The sequence below is a fragment of the Phasianus colchicus genome, chromosome 3, assembly GCF_987193195.1.
Source record: "Phasianus colchicus chromosome 3, bPhaCol1.hap1.1, whole genome shotgun sequence".
Classification (NCBI taxonomy): Eukaryota; Metazoa; Chordata; class Aves; order Galliformes; family Phasianidae; genus Phasianus; species Phasianus colchicus.
The window spans coordinates 89,718,989-89,734,047 of NC_143438.1; the positions used below are offsets into that span (position 1 = coordinate 89,718,989).

General features: G+C 39.6%; 1 protein-coding gene across 2 annotated transcripts in view; it reads right to left on the reverse strand.

Annotated features, from left to right (window-relative positions):
* Positions 1-15,059, reverse strand: part of COL22A1 (collagen type XXII alpha 1 chain) — a 224,729-nt gene that overhangs the window by 31,497 nt on the left and 178,173 nt on the right. For both annotated transcript variants that reach the window (XM_090138032.1, XM_090138033.1), the window contains exons 38-43: positions 13,624-13,677; positions 12,736-12,840; positions 12,191-12,235; positions 9,950-10,027; positions 6,762-6,797; positions 5,805-5,858 (exon numbers count right to left, since the gene is read on the reverse strand). In XM_090138032.1, coding sequence (XP_089994158.1) covers positions 5,805-5,858; positions 6,762-6,797; positions 9,950-10,027; positions 12,191-12,235; positions 12,736-12,840; positions 13,624-13,677 — 372 coding nt within the window. The remainder of the gene's footprint in view (positions 1-5,804; positions 5,859-6,761; positions 6,798-9,949; positions 10,028-12,190; positions 12,236-12,735; positions 12,841-13,623; positions 13,678-15,059) is intronic.

Genomic DNA, 15,059 nt, shown 5'->3' on the forward strand with positions numbered 1-15,059 from the left:
CTACTTCTGATACAAGCCAGGATGCCATTGGCCTTCTTGGCCACCCAGGCACACTGCTGGCTCATGTTTAGCCGAGCGTCAACCAACATCCCCAGGTCCATTTCCTCTACACAGTCTTCTAGCCACTCCGCCCCAAGCCTGTAGCGTTGCTTGGGGTTGCTGTGGCCAAAGTGAAGGACCCGGCATTTGGTCTTATTAAACCTCATCCCATTAAAAATCACACAGCATTTGTTTTAAGGAGTTCAACAGAAAGCAAAGACTTGAGCCATGAGAATCATCCTTGATGAGAAAGTAACTAGAACTGAAATTCTCTTAAACATGGCTATGATATCTACATTGCATCAGATTGCTTTGAGACAAAGAGATAGACCTGTCTTCTTGAAAGCTGTACGATGGTGATATATTTTAACAGGATGTAAATAAATCAGGATGAGAAATGCCATGGTTGGTGAACTTGAAAACAACAGCATCTCCAGGAAAAGCCAAAAAGTTAAAATACAAGACAGCAAAAAGAGAGTCTCATTTGATGAATGACTGAGTTGAAATATAAGACAATGGCACTTCAGCATATTGCATTACTGCAGAATAGGCAATGGGCTGAGTCCAAAACAAAGAAAACACTGCTGAGCTATGGAGACCTGGAGTTAGAAAAGCTACAAGCTGCAAACTACTCTAAGTTGACTGAAAATGACAGAAGGTACAGAGTGTAACTGCAGTTCATATTAGAATATCAATTAATAGTGACACTGGATATCAGGGAGGACAAAGCAGGCAGTAACAGGGAGGTGTGATGCACAGGATCCAGAGTACCTGATTGGCCTGCAAAAGCTGACACACACAAATGGTCCCAAAGCGTGAATGGATGGAAGTTGTGTAAATGACATGTTGAAAAATGAAAGAAAGAAAATTTATAAGGAAGCCAGCCACATGCAACAGTAAAATCAAAAGCATATGGTTGGGAAGTAGTACTATAGAAAACTAGACATAAAATCACTAGCATAGATGTGTTCTGATTTCCAGGAATAACAAGAAAAAAGGAAACAATGAGTCTCCTTTGATTCGTAGTGCATGAATTCTAAAGCAAAGACAAAAACTCCTTGGAAATGGCCTTCTAACTGCATGGGAAAACCAACCCCAGGAAAGAATAGCCTGTTCTTCAGACCCAGTGGCAGTAATGTATGCATACATTAAGTTTTTGCAATTACAAAAATAAATAGATGGGAAGATTAACTTCCCAGTAAAATTGGAACGTAGTTATCAGTAATAATTAGCACATTTAAGAATGATTAATGTTTATGTTAATTAAAATTATCATATTCAAAATACAGAAAGACCAAATCAAATGGGTGCCCTCAGTGCTATCTGTAGGACAAGAGACTTTGTCATTCAGATTGTATTTTAATTTAAGGTATGCTGAAAGGAAACTTTTTCTCTCACAGGAGACAAGCAGAGAGAATGGATGCTTCCAGAGAAAAGCATAGAATCATTTTCTGTAGCTTTCAGAGCATGACACAGACTTGGCCAATTTCTCTGGATAAATTACTTAAGGCTATGCTTTTTTAATAGTTGATACAGGAATACTGCCAGCTTTAAATGTGCTTGGATTTTTCTTTTTTTCCAAAAGCAAGTAGAATTAATATTTGAAGTAATTTTATTGAGGGAATGAAATTAGGCATGTAACAGTCCTATTATGGAGAAAAGTAGTCCAACTACAGGGAAATACAAACTATAGAATAATATCATGGAATGGCTTGAGTTAGAGGGGTCCATAAAGCCCATCTACTTCCAACTCCCTGCTATGGACAGGGTTGCCACCCATCAGATCACTCTGCCCAGGGCTTCATCCAACCTCCAGGGATGGGGCAATCACAGTTTCTCTAGGCAACTTGTTCCAGTGCCTCAACACCCTCTGAGTAAGGAATCATCTCCTATAATCTAATCTAAATCTCCCTTCTTTTAGTTTAAAATCATTCTGTTTTACTGAACTTCATTAGGCTCACATGCACACAGTTTTCAAGTCTGTCCAGGTTCCTCTGGATGGCGTCCCTTCCTTCTGTCGTATCAACTGCACCACTCAGCTTAGTATCATCAGCAAAATTTCTGAGGGTGCACTCAATCCCATTAGATTGTTGATGAAGATATTAAAGAGCACCAGTTCCAGTGCAGACTCCTGAGGGACTCATCACCAGTCTCCCTCCACCTGGACACAGAGCCGTTGAATGCAACCCTCTGGCTCTGGTTATGCAGCCAATTCCTTATATTCCATATTCCTTATGAAACACAACACCCAACAAATCCACATTTCTGCAATTTACAGATAAGGATTGTTGTTGTGTCAAAGACCTTACAGAAGTCCAGGTAAGTGACATCGGTTGATCTTCGTTTGTTGGCTGATGCTGTTGCTCCATTCTAGCAGGCCACCAAAGAGGGTAGGCATAATTTGCTCCCGGTGAAGCCATGCTGGCTATCTCAGATCACCTCTTCACCTTGCATGTCTTAAAATAGTTTTAAGGAAGATCTGTTCCATGATCTTTCCCAGCACAGAGGGGACTCTAACCAGCCTGTAGTTGCCCAGATACTCCTTTCTACCTTTCTTAAAAATGAGAGTGATGTTTCCCTTTTTCCAGACAATGGGGACTTTGCCCAACAGACACAACTTTTCAAATATGATGGAGAGTGACTTGGCAGGGACCTCAGCCAGTTTCTTCAGCAATTGAGATGCATGATATCTGGCCCTTTGTCTTGTATATATTCAATCTCATCAGGTGGTCTTAAACTCTCTCTCTGCTTACAGTGGGAGGGATTTTGCTCCCCCAACCTCTAACTGGAGGTGCAGGGACATGAAAGATGTGGAAAGTCTGATCGCCAATAAAGACCAAGGCAAAGAACATGTTGAGTATCTCAGCCTTCTCTGCATCTACTACAGCCACTTCTCCCTTCTCACTTATCAGAGGGGATACACTCTTCTTGGGGATATGCTGTTCTTTTCTAACCACTGAATCCACCCAGAATCTCTATTTTTTCTTTGCTTCCTTTGCCAAGTTCAGTTCCATCTGTTCCTTGGCTTTCCTCTTCCCATCCCAAACATAAAAACAAAAACAACAACAAAAAAAAGAAACAAACAAAAAGAAGAATATAAAAAAGTTTGCTTTAAGTTCAGCCTTTAAGAATTGGGGCTTTAATTAATTAAAATAAATAAATAAATAAATAAACAGCACAAATTTAGAGAGAATAACCCGGGTAGACCAGAGATTATATAGAAAATAAAAAGCAGTAGATTCAGCTGTTCACTGTTTTGTCCAGAAGAAGAGGCTCTGCACAGATTTGTAGACAGATTTTTTTGATCACAGAACCATGGAATCATAGAAGTTGGAAGGGACCTCTGGAAATCATCCAGTTCAACACCCCGTTAAAGAAGGTTCCCTTCAGAAGGCTGCACAGGAGAGTGTCCAGGTGGGTTTTGAATATCTCTACAGAATGAGACTCCACAACCTCTATAGACAGCCTGTTCCAGTGTTCTGTCACCCTCAAAGTAACAAAGTTTTCCCTCACGTTCAGATGGAACTGTCCGTGTTCCAATTTGTGATCACTTGACTCCCACCCATTAGATATTTATAAGCATTGATAACGTCCCCCCTTGGTCTTCTCCAGGCTGAGCAGTCCCAGGTCTCAGCCTTTCCTCGTAAGGGAGATACTCCATGTCCCTCATCTTTGTGGCCCTCTGCTGGACTCTCTCTAGAAGTTCCACATTGAACTCTCCAGCCTGTGAGGTCTCACTGACCTGCAGCACAGCCTAATGGTGTGTCAGCCACTCCTTCCAGGATGCAGTCATGCAAAAAAAACCCGGTGTGTTCCTCTGAGAGATAATTCTGGTCAAAGCTACTGCAGAGGAAGTATTTATTCCTTCACCTCCCAAAATACAACTCAAATATGATATTACAGTATCACGGAATATAATAACCTATAAAAGACACATTTCCAAGGCCATCTGATGAGTCAGCAGCTGGAAAAACAAGGCAGAAAATAGACTGTATGTAAATGTGATTTAGAAGAATTAGTCAGTCTCGGGGAAAAAAAAAAAACAAAAACAACATGAAATACATTTGCAGGGGCCACAGCAAAAAGACAAGAGTGAGGCAAGTCATTAAGGCTGTTGCCACTTTGGAATTATAGCTTTGGAATTATGTGGCAAGCTCCTATCAGCAATTCAAATCAGAGTGCTTCTAACTGATGACATACTGTATAAACATAAGAGAATACAAAAATGGGCAAGCTTCAAAGAACACAGGAATGCTACACTGATACAGAAATGTGCAAAAAGCAGAATCAGAAATCCTTTGTACTACTCATAAATAAAAGTGGAGATCAAGAAACTGGGAAATGCAGGATCTTGTCAAACAAAGTATCCCTGCTGTTACACCAAAAAATGCTGGAATGTGCTCTGTAGTTACATTTACACAGAAACACAGGTAGAATTGCTTAATTGGTGATCAACCAGAAAACATAGTTCTTGAAAGGCATGCTGACTGCAATTAAATCAGTTTGTGTAATAGAAGATGTGCTTTCTAAGTACCGTAAGTGATGGTTTTGCTTGGGTAATTTCCTGCTGGAAATAGGAGAGAGAGAAAGACTGCAGTGCTGCCTCTCCAAGAGCTGACCAGTCAACACTGATCTGAGCAGAGCCAGAAAGAGAAAAGCTGGCTCTGCACTCTCCTCATATGCACTTGCAATAAGCTCACCTGTTTTATTTCCTGTATAAAAGCTCTGTATTTCTAGTTTAAAACCTCTTGGTTAAAGAACTCAAACATTTGCTATGGTTGCTCAGGGACACGAAGTGATAGACCATTTCTGCCACAATAGGCTTTTGAGGAATGCAGCTATCACAATCATTTGTCTTATGATGGAGCGGGTGAACAAAATAACCAAGACCTTCTTTTCCAAACGTTTCAGGAGGAAAGGAGATCTATTTTATAGAAAAGTGCACCCTTTATGATAATTGGTGTATGTCAATAGCAATGCATGAGTGAAAACATGCTCACAAGTACTTAACGAAAATTGGTACCCCTTTCAGATAAGAGCATAAGAAAGCTTGATGAGAAGGAGAGTTACAGAAGGCCACTATCCCTTTCCCACAGCATTCCTCCAACAGGCACAAATGCAAAGATTACATCTCTCAAAATCTTCACAGCCCCCTTGCTGATTTTCCTCCAAGGCAGGTTTCCATGTCACAGAACTGGCTTACCAGCAGAGGAAAAAACTCTTCCCTTTCTGATTCAACACTGTGACAAAACTGGGTAGCGAGAGGGCTCAGCTATCAAGCTGGGAGTCTGCCTTGCTTCCCTCTACCCCTTAGCTCCATGACTCAACTGCAAAGAGTTGAGTGAGGAAAATGCACAGAGAAGAGGTTACAGGGTCATCTCTCAAACACAGCAGCAGCAGTAAAATGAACTCATAAAAGCTTTTTAGTGGGGGTGGTCTTATTTTTATAGAAATATTATGGGTTATCTTAGAGGCTTCTCAGAGTTTTCTAGAGAGCTTAACTACCATCCTTTTCTACTATATCATTTCCCAGTGTACGCTGTCGCATAAGTTGTCCATCGCTTTCCTCTAAAAGTTACTCTGTGGCCTAAATTTCTTTTTCCCTGAAATCCTGAAATATAAGAGCTTCAGTTTTTGCAAATCATCTCCATTGGACTATCCTAGTAACACTCAACAACCAAGGTTGAGTACGCACACAATTTTTAGGGAAACTAGACTTAAGCATCAGCACATTTTGTAAGCACTTACACTTTTGTTTTACTTACATCCTGGCCAGGAGGCCCCTGTGGTCCAGGGATACCAGGTACACCACGAGGACCCTGGCAGGGAGAGAACAGACACACGCAGAAACGTGAGCAGTACTTGCCAGATTATCCTTAGCTGAAGAGAAAAAAATACTGAACTCAATAATTATTTGGTGAAAAAAAAACCTACCAACAACAACAACTCACTATGCTAACAGTTAAATAATTTCAAAAGAGATTAAAATAAAATAATTCCACATTAAACTATCACAGCATCAGTTGTTCCTGTGCCTCCAGGAACTGTAAGTGTATCACTCCAGTCAAATCTCACATACCTCACTGGAAAGGTAATAATGACTCTTTATAAGAAGGCAAGTATATGAATAGGGAAAAAATACAACTGATCGTGGGACTGTGGAGGAGGAAAGACTATTCAATTCCTTGGTCTCAAACTAGTAAACACCATGACTGGGCTATACCACTGGAAATGCATGCCAGCATATAGTGAAACTACAATAAACAGCTATTTGCTTCACACCTATTGACTGCATCCTTGTAAATTATTAAAGGAAATATTTAAATGCAGGGTTTTCTGTAAGCCTTAAGCAAGAAAAATGCTTATAAGTATTTATATGTTTGAGGCTTTGATTATAAGGCATAACAACATGCCTTGAATTGTCTGCCATGACGTACTTTTTCTTTCCATTTGTGAGACTATTCTGAGGGGTGAGGAAATGTCACCAAAACAAGAGTCTGGATAACTCTTTTTCTCATAACCCACTACAGCAAACGTAGTGGTAGTGCATATCTGAAGTCTCATTTGGCTAATCAGCCAACATATGACTCTACCATCTTTTGAAAAATACAGAACCAAAAAATTAATCACGATTTTATGAAATCGCTGATAGTAACAAAATTCATTTTTTTCATTGCCCCCTCCCCATAAAATCTGGCTGTAGTGAGAAAGACATACTGTACCAATGATCCTTTGTCTCCTGGGGGTCCAACAGGGCCCTGCAAATAGAGAAGACAGAGCAATCAAAATACTAGCAGAGCTTAAAATTAACATTCCATTTGGTTGAACAGGTGGGTCCCTGAAGAATGGAGATAAGAAAAAAGAGAAAAGAAAGGGAAAGGAAAAGGAGCAAATCTGACAGGCTGCCCAGAGAAAAATATGCAATATTCACAGTGGGATGTTCAGGGGTAAGATCAAAGGGAGAAACTGAGATGGATCATGAAGAAAAAGTGTGAGAAAAAAAGAGAGAAAGGGACTAAGGAGGACAGCTGCATGTTGACATGTTGCTTGTCAGACTGAGCCCTCCACTTCATCATCACATTCTGCCCTATCTTATCATTAAATCCCATTTGTTACACCCTTCCAAGTGGGTGAGATGATGAATTTGAGCCTGTAGGCCTGAATCTTGCTGAGCTTCAAATCAGACTAGCTGAATAGGAAAAGTGTGAGTGCCAACAACAGGGCTGAGTGGCTGTGAACCTGTGCTTTTTCATGATTACGTGAGTGTTGTTCAGGTGTACATGGGTGTTGATCAAGGCATTAGTTTCTGAACTGACTTGTGTGGTGGCATGTGAATTTGTGTACACTGTACATGCCCACTGGCAATATGGGCTCAGGCTTGCTACTGGCTGAACCCAGAAACATGGAACTGCAGCAGCCTTTCATCTTTTGGACTGGGACAGGAGAACCTCTCCATGGTCCTGAAAGACACTGTGTTCAACTTCCTCTAAAAGTAGGAAAAGCATCTCATGGGATCTGCGTGCTCTTTAAATGAGGTCACAGGAGGGAGTCCAGCAGACTTGCACACACTATTTGTTTGGGAATGCAGCTTACACAGGTGCATAGTGGAGTGAACACAGTAGAAGATATCCACTCCTAAAGGCACACTAGAGAAGTGGTGCAATACCTATATCCAGCAGGGATGGACCAATCTGACATTCCAAACACACCCCAGACATGGTTTGACCTCACATCCCTAGGGCTGTGTTTGAATAAATTGTTTCACACTATGGCTCCTCTCCCTTTTCTTTCTATTTCAGGCATATTAATTCACTAATCCGCACAAAGTTCTCCATGCAAGATGCCCTAATGCTCTGCTAAAGCAAGGGCTAAATGCATCATGTTAAACTCATTGCAATATGAAGAAGGAAAGGCAGATCACAAGTAATTCCCTTCAATTTGGTGCATCACATATTTCTATCAGGGAACTTGAACATGATCATGTGGATTCACCTCATTTCTCCACGCAGTCACTTCTGCTTTTAGTTCAGTTGGGAAAATCACACACTGCTAAAACTCACTTTATGGCTCAGTAGTAATACAATACTTTAGCAGACAAAGTAAAAGCAAACAACAACAACAAAACCCACCCTAATCTATCTAAACCTTTCACACAGGGAGCAAAAATCAAGAGAGATTAAGGGCACAGGAGGAAACAAGGTGAGGACTCCAATTAAAACAAATTGCTGACTCTTACCTATGAAACTGAAAACATTATATACCCAATTTTGTCATATTACTAGAAAGGGTATAGGCTAACACCTTTATTCAGTATATAATATGCACTGAAGCATCTCCACTGAGGATATTCTATTTTTTAGTGGGACTCAATATGTGTGAAAGCCTGATGGATTAAATGTTATACAGCATTTCTCAAATTCTTCAAATTCTGAGTCTTTAAAAAAAAAAGAAATCAATTGGGAGTTTTATGGTATGTACCAGCACCATCTACTTATCCTGACAGTGGTCAAACAGTGATGACATAATACAAAATAATCCTCTGGTGTGTGTCAAATGATGGCTACAAGTGATAGAGTGAAGTTCTTAGTCATTGCATGCATGTATGCAAAGAATAACTTTGGCTTCCTCTGTACATCGAAGTGCAGAAGAGAACTCAGGTAACCCTATAATGGATCTACAACTCATTAATTAAATACTAGCCACATCCTAGTGTCTTTCAAAGAAGTCACTCATTTCTAATTCAAATTTAATATTAATGACCAAACCTTAAGAAATGCAGCAACTTCACTGTTCCTTATCTAAATCATAGCAAAGTAACACTCAGTGAATCTTCTGTCACTGATACCATAGTTAAGCACCACAATGGCTATGATATGGTCACAGTGTGCTATGAAACCAGCCCAGTCTGCTTTACTGTACAGAGTATTCAGCAGGGTAAAACCAAATATTAAATGGAGGTACACCCTAGAAGGCTAGATTTATCAGCCAGTATCATACAATATGACTTATCATTTCAAGATAATTTTATGTACAAACTGAGAAACTTCTAAGCAGATTATTAGAGCATGAAAACGTTGGCTTTGACTGGTACAGTATCATGGCATGTATCAGGGGATATGAAAGGATGCAAGGATTCATGTTCTCCAGCAATTTTAACTAGGTATGAAGTTTGATTCCTTCCAGACTTACTTCACTTGTGCATTTAGTGGAGCAGGAGGGCTACAAAGTCAGAGCACTCTCAAATCCCCTTGATCTCAACAGTAGTCATGCATGTTAAGTGCTGGGATGATCAAATCCCAACAATATCATACTTTCTGGAATAAATCCCACAAACATCTCATGCCCACTAATTGTAGAACTTCAACAACAGCAGGAGATGATGGCAGAGCTGGATCAGATGTAACTTAATCTCTGAGGGAAATTATGAAGGCAATGGCTCTGTTGGAAGGCAGCGATTTAACTAATCTGATTTTATATTTCCCTATCAGAGTACTGTGTCACTGATGTGGACATGTGTGTCAGTGGCATTCCTCCTAATGAGGTGACAGCAGGGTTACATCTCCCTGTTAAAACAACTCTGGTAGCTCAGCACAAACCTCGGCTCCCATCCAGAGCCAGTGTGTCAATATGTTGCGGAAAAATCACAAGTAACAGACAGCTGCATCAGTCACTGTGATAGCACTTTTCTGCCTTTCAACTAAAACCAAATGCATCAAGAGCCCTCACAACAAACTTGTGGGCATCCAAACCATGAATGGTAGCTTCTGGGCTAGCACTGTGCATCTTCGGAGAGTGAAATGCTGTAGGCTCTTGGCACAGGTGAGTACAGGGAGCCCATTCTCCAGATCGTAACAGGTTAAAAAGTTAACTTTTTGTCTCATCACAGTTTGCAACAGCCTCTGCTACTTACAGGTGGTCCAGCCAGTCCAACTCCTGGCACACCTCTGTCTCCAGGCTGCCCAGGGAGGCCAGGAGCTCCTCTCTCACCCTGAAATAAAGGGAAAACTTAAAAGCTTTGTCCACTGCAGAGAAAATGTGCTGAAATACAACAGTTTTCCATCAGAACATAACACTGATACAACCTGACTTGATCCTGCCCAGTATGACATGGGATCAGGTTGTGGCAACACAGTTTCTGTCATGTCATGCCAAGAGAAGTGCCTCCCTACTTCAGAGGGAGCACCTACTTCAGAGAGAGCACTTTGTGAGCACTGACACCACATCAGCATGTGCCACATTGCATAAACTGAAAAGGAACACAGCTTCCACAAGTATTCTAATTCATTTTAGCACACAGCATCCAATTTCCAACAGTAATTCTGTACACGACAGTGTCTGATACACTGCACTAATTTGAGAACATCAGATTTTAGGTGAATAGGGCATCTGCTTTCATGGAGTTTCACACTTGCATTTGCAATTGCCAGCAAGGTGCTATGAGGCACTTCCCCTGTCTTGGGCAAACACTAAGCACAGTAATGTGTTCTCCTTTCTTCACACTTATGTGAAGAAATGCTTGCTAACCTGCAAGCATTGATAAATGCATATAATTTATACAGGGAAGACAGAATAAGGAAGTTGGGATGCATCTTAATATTCTCCTTTACCAACACAAGCTTGTTCATGGCAGTGCATTAACAATTTTTAAAAATCAATTCTACCACTCTCCCTAGGGGACTATACTACAAATGGAGAGATCTCCCTTCCAGAAAACTGAATTTTGAACATTAAAATTTGCAGACCACAGACAGCTACTTGGTGCTATTTAATGGGCACTGTAGACAGAGGGTTAAGAAAAAATCAGCTACAGTACTTAAATTTTATGTCCTTTCTCTTTCCCTGTTATAGAGAGAAATATCAAATAAGATTTTTTATGGATTATATTGCAGTTGTGAGAGTCAATCTCACTCTGGCAGTAGACATATAACAATGAGCCTTATTTATGTTATTTATTATTACACTATTTCCAACTGTACAGAAGCTTGATAGAAAAATGTTTACCCATGGATTCTACCTGGCCCAAGTTCATTCTGCAATATCTCCTACTTTATTTCTTTTCTTTTTCTTAAACTAATCTTCTATTTCAAAGAAACAATACTACAGGGACAGTGAGAGAAAACATATTCTCATTAGTTCAGGCACTCCTGCAGATCCCTTATCTGTTACTTTGTTCAAGAACATAATTTCAGTACAAAAATTTCAACAGTATTTTTCCATGCACAATTAAGATTCCTAACGTCTTGTGTTGATATTGAACAACGTATTTCATTAGATTTCCTTCAGTGTTTTTTTTTTTTCTTCTGATTTTTATATTACTTTCACTCTATTATTGTGTCTACCTTCTGAACTGTCAAAGATATATACAACAGAGTATAGTGTATTGATGCAGAATGCAGCAAAAACAAAAGAAAATGTTTCATAGCAGTTTGGTTATTTCAAAAATATGGGACTTAGATGGATCCAGTCTCATATTGCTGTATTCCTACCTACCATTTACAAAACCTGTTTCAATACCCTATTTTTCTTATACTCCAAATCGGGACATAGTCATTTCAAAGAGGAGAATTTCTGATATATCTGACTGAAAACTCAAGCACAATCCAGATGCTTCCAGAAGCAAATGCTTTTGCTGTTCTATTCCTTTCTTTACTTGCTATCTACTCGCAAAGGAATAAACTTCATTTTCAGTTGAAGACATTAATGTTGTTAACTTAATCAACAAACTAGTCTTTGTCTTAGCTGCAATACAGGAGGGCAAACCAGAACTACCCGGTCCCACTGGAAAACATTTGATTTCCTCTTGAGAGAGGTGAAATAAATAAGCGCTTTTGCTCTTTAGGGGCTGACAGGTGATCTCAAGTGTCATTCATTCTTTAGCTATGAAATGTCTCTCTTGCTGAATGGATTAAAGGTCCCCTGTCACGATTTCCCTGAAAAAGTATGCAGCATTTAGCATTTAATCTGTTGAATTTGCATAATGCTGGAAGAAATTTTAAATGTAGAAAATGAACACAATAAATTCATATCTTAATGTAAGCTTCGCAAACACTATTTTCCAGTGAAAAGCAGACCATATTTTCACCATAACTTTAATTTCAATTCTAGCAGTGAAAGGAAGCAGTCTGTAATAAACAATAAAGCCCATACTCACCTTATGTCCAAAAGGTCCTGGCAATCCTGGTGGGCCTCTTTCCCCCTAAAATGACATAACCAAAACCAGGGAAGAGTCATTGCACAGCCAGAATGGAGCCTGGCCTTTGAGGGAGGCAAGGTAGCACGAGTCCCCAGCACTCACTCTTCCTTGCTCTACACCATCCTGGTAATAATATTTTACTGACAGCTTGCAAGCACATTACAGTCTGCTAACTTAGCTAGAAGTAAATATTTTTAGGGGATTTTCATCAATCTCATGATGGTCACAACAATCATTCAATAGTTATTTGTTGTGGAGGCCATTCTGGATAGCCAAGATGACACACTAATATTCAGAAACTTCAGTCTTCTCTGCCTTTTTGTATACAGCACTGTGATCTGCAATATCCTACATAACAAAGGCTTTTATGCCTTCATGTGTCTTGCAGACACCCGTGAGATCTCAACCTAACACTCTACCTGAAGTCCACCATTCCCTCAGAAGCTGCATTTGTCAAGCTCACATTGAGCTTCTTGAGCACAGAGCTGGCCAGCAGTACTTACCTGTTCTCCATCTTTACCTTTGCCAGGCAAACCCGGCTGTCCAGGAGGCCCTGGCACCCCAGCTGGCCCAGGTAAACCCACTTTTCCTTCTTTTCCTGGGTCGCCCTGCAGAAGACAATCCAATAAATCTGTCAACCATACATTAAAGACCATTCCTGTCTGAGGTCTTTCACTGGGAGTAAAAGATCTACCTTCTAGCTTTCTCATCTGAACATCTCTAGTTATCATAGGAAACCCTCTTTTTAAAGGAAGCCTTTTCCTTCAGAAATCTCAGGGCATTTTATTTTCATTAAAAAAGCAAAACATATCAAAATGTTTTGGGTATTGACTAGGTGAGAGAGTCATTGATCCACACATGGCGCTTAGATGAATGTCAGTAACCTAAAACACTTCGAGATTGAGGAGGCTGGGATTTGTTTCCATTCTAAATCCTATATCCTACATATATGGGTCCCTGTTTGTGATTAATTATTCCTACTCTGGCAAAGAAAAAGAAAAAAAAGATGAGGACTTTGGCATGCTAGCTGCTTGTAATGTACTGGTAAACTACAAGCTACTACAAAAGCAAGCTTTTCTTCCACCTTTGGGTTTACAGTGGTAAACAAGCACATCTCACAAAGTACTGAATAGTGAGGACAAAAGATCATCATTGCATAAGTATGTAGCAGTGACTTCTACATATTCAGTTGTACCTCAGTAGTTTTATTAGGTAAACTATAAGGCTGCAACAGGGTGAAATCCTTGTAGCATGTGTAATAGAATAGGTCAGATGAGATAATCTAATGAGCCCATGTGTCCTAGCAGTGTATGAACCTATGAAATCACTTGCCAGTTCAAGCTGTTTCTGCTCCAAGGAAAAGGAACAAACCCAGGTAAGAACAAACTCACCTTTTCCCCTCTTTCTCCCTCCTTCCCTGGTAGTCCAGGGTTTCCAGGCACTCCCTGAAGAGAAAAGAACTTTAAAGACTAAAATCTTTTTAGGCAGCATTTGATCCTAAAGAAAATGGATAAACCAGCATGTTCAATATGGTCTATCTCAAGAATTAGTATAAGTTTTACACTTTCTTCTACAGACAACTAGAGAATTTAGAGAATCAGACAATCAGAGAACATCACAGAAGAGCTGTGTACCAAGTGCTTACATGAGGTTTGGGTTTTGTTTTGTTTTTTCGATATAAAAAAGAGCTGAACAGCAAAAGCTGGAATGGAGCTAATTCCAGATTTGTTCATTCTTCTACCAATAACATTTTTGTTCTGTGAAATCCTCAGCAGTTCCTAATCCATTACCAACAAATTCCAACTCCTCTCTATCAGAGAAGCCAAAAGTCTCAGAGTATTCCATTTTCTACAGCTAACAGTCTCCAAAGCTACACACTGGAATACTTAACTATGTTTGTTTTACCCTTCATTTCAATTTTTTGTTCCTCTTCAGGTCTTGGCAGATTCCAAAGCATTCCTTGTCAAAATATAGATGAAATCAAATACTGTAGCTTCCTATCTCACCAAAATGTGTAAATTTTACAGAGTTGTACTCCATTTTAAGATATTAAATGATGTTTTGGCACCATAAGATTGGACTGACTTCCTCTCTGAGTGGGAATGATGATTATTTTCTTCTATGTATCAGTAAAAAATATTTACTCATATTAGTTTTTATAAGTAATATATTGGCATTAGTGGTAAAGAAATTTGCTTAAAGGATTGTAAAATTGAACAAAGTCTTCATTTTAGATATCATCTTCCAATTTGAAATGAAATCATTGTGCTAATACAATTAAATGAAATGTAGCTTAACAATTAGGAGAAAGGCAATTTATTTGGACTGCTTAGTTGACAAACTGCCTTCAAGAGCCCTTAGCCTTTGTGCTAAACCATTGTTCCTGACCATATTTCAACCTGAGGTCTAAGTGTTGTTTTTCACTTACTCTACTGTAATTCTAAAGAAATCCCAAGCACTAAATAGAGAGTTATAATGGTGGAGAAGTTAGTCTAAAGGTTTCTGTGCAGACATGAAAAGCTCTGTCAGGCACAATATAATGACGGTGATGAATGTCTACTGAGGTAAGAGGATGTTGTACAACTTCAAGGCACTGATTGTAGGATCTAATATTTACATATTTTCATAACAAATATAGGAGCTTACTATGCAATCTTGATATCAAGAAGTCATGTTTTCAAAGGGAAAGGACAAATGGAAATGAGGTGAAGAAAACAAAACCAGAGAGACAATAAACACTGTAATTTGTCTCTTGAGGAGCTGGCAGAAAAAAATGTTTTTTTACAATTTGAAGAGGAGTGAAGCTTTTCCATGCCTCCCTGTTGTT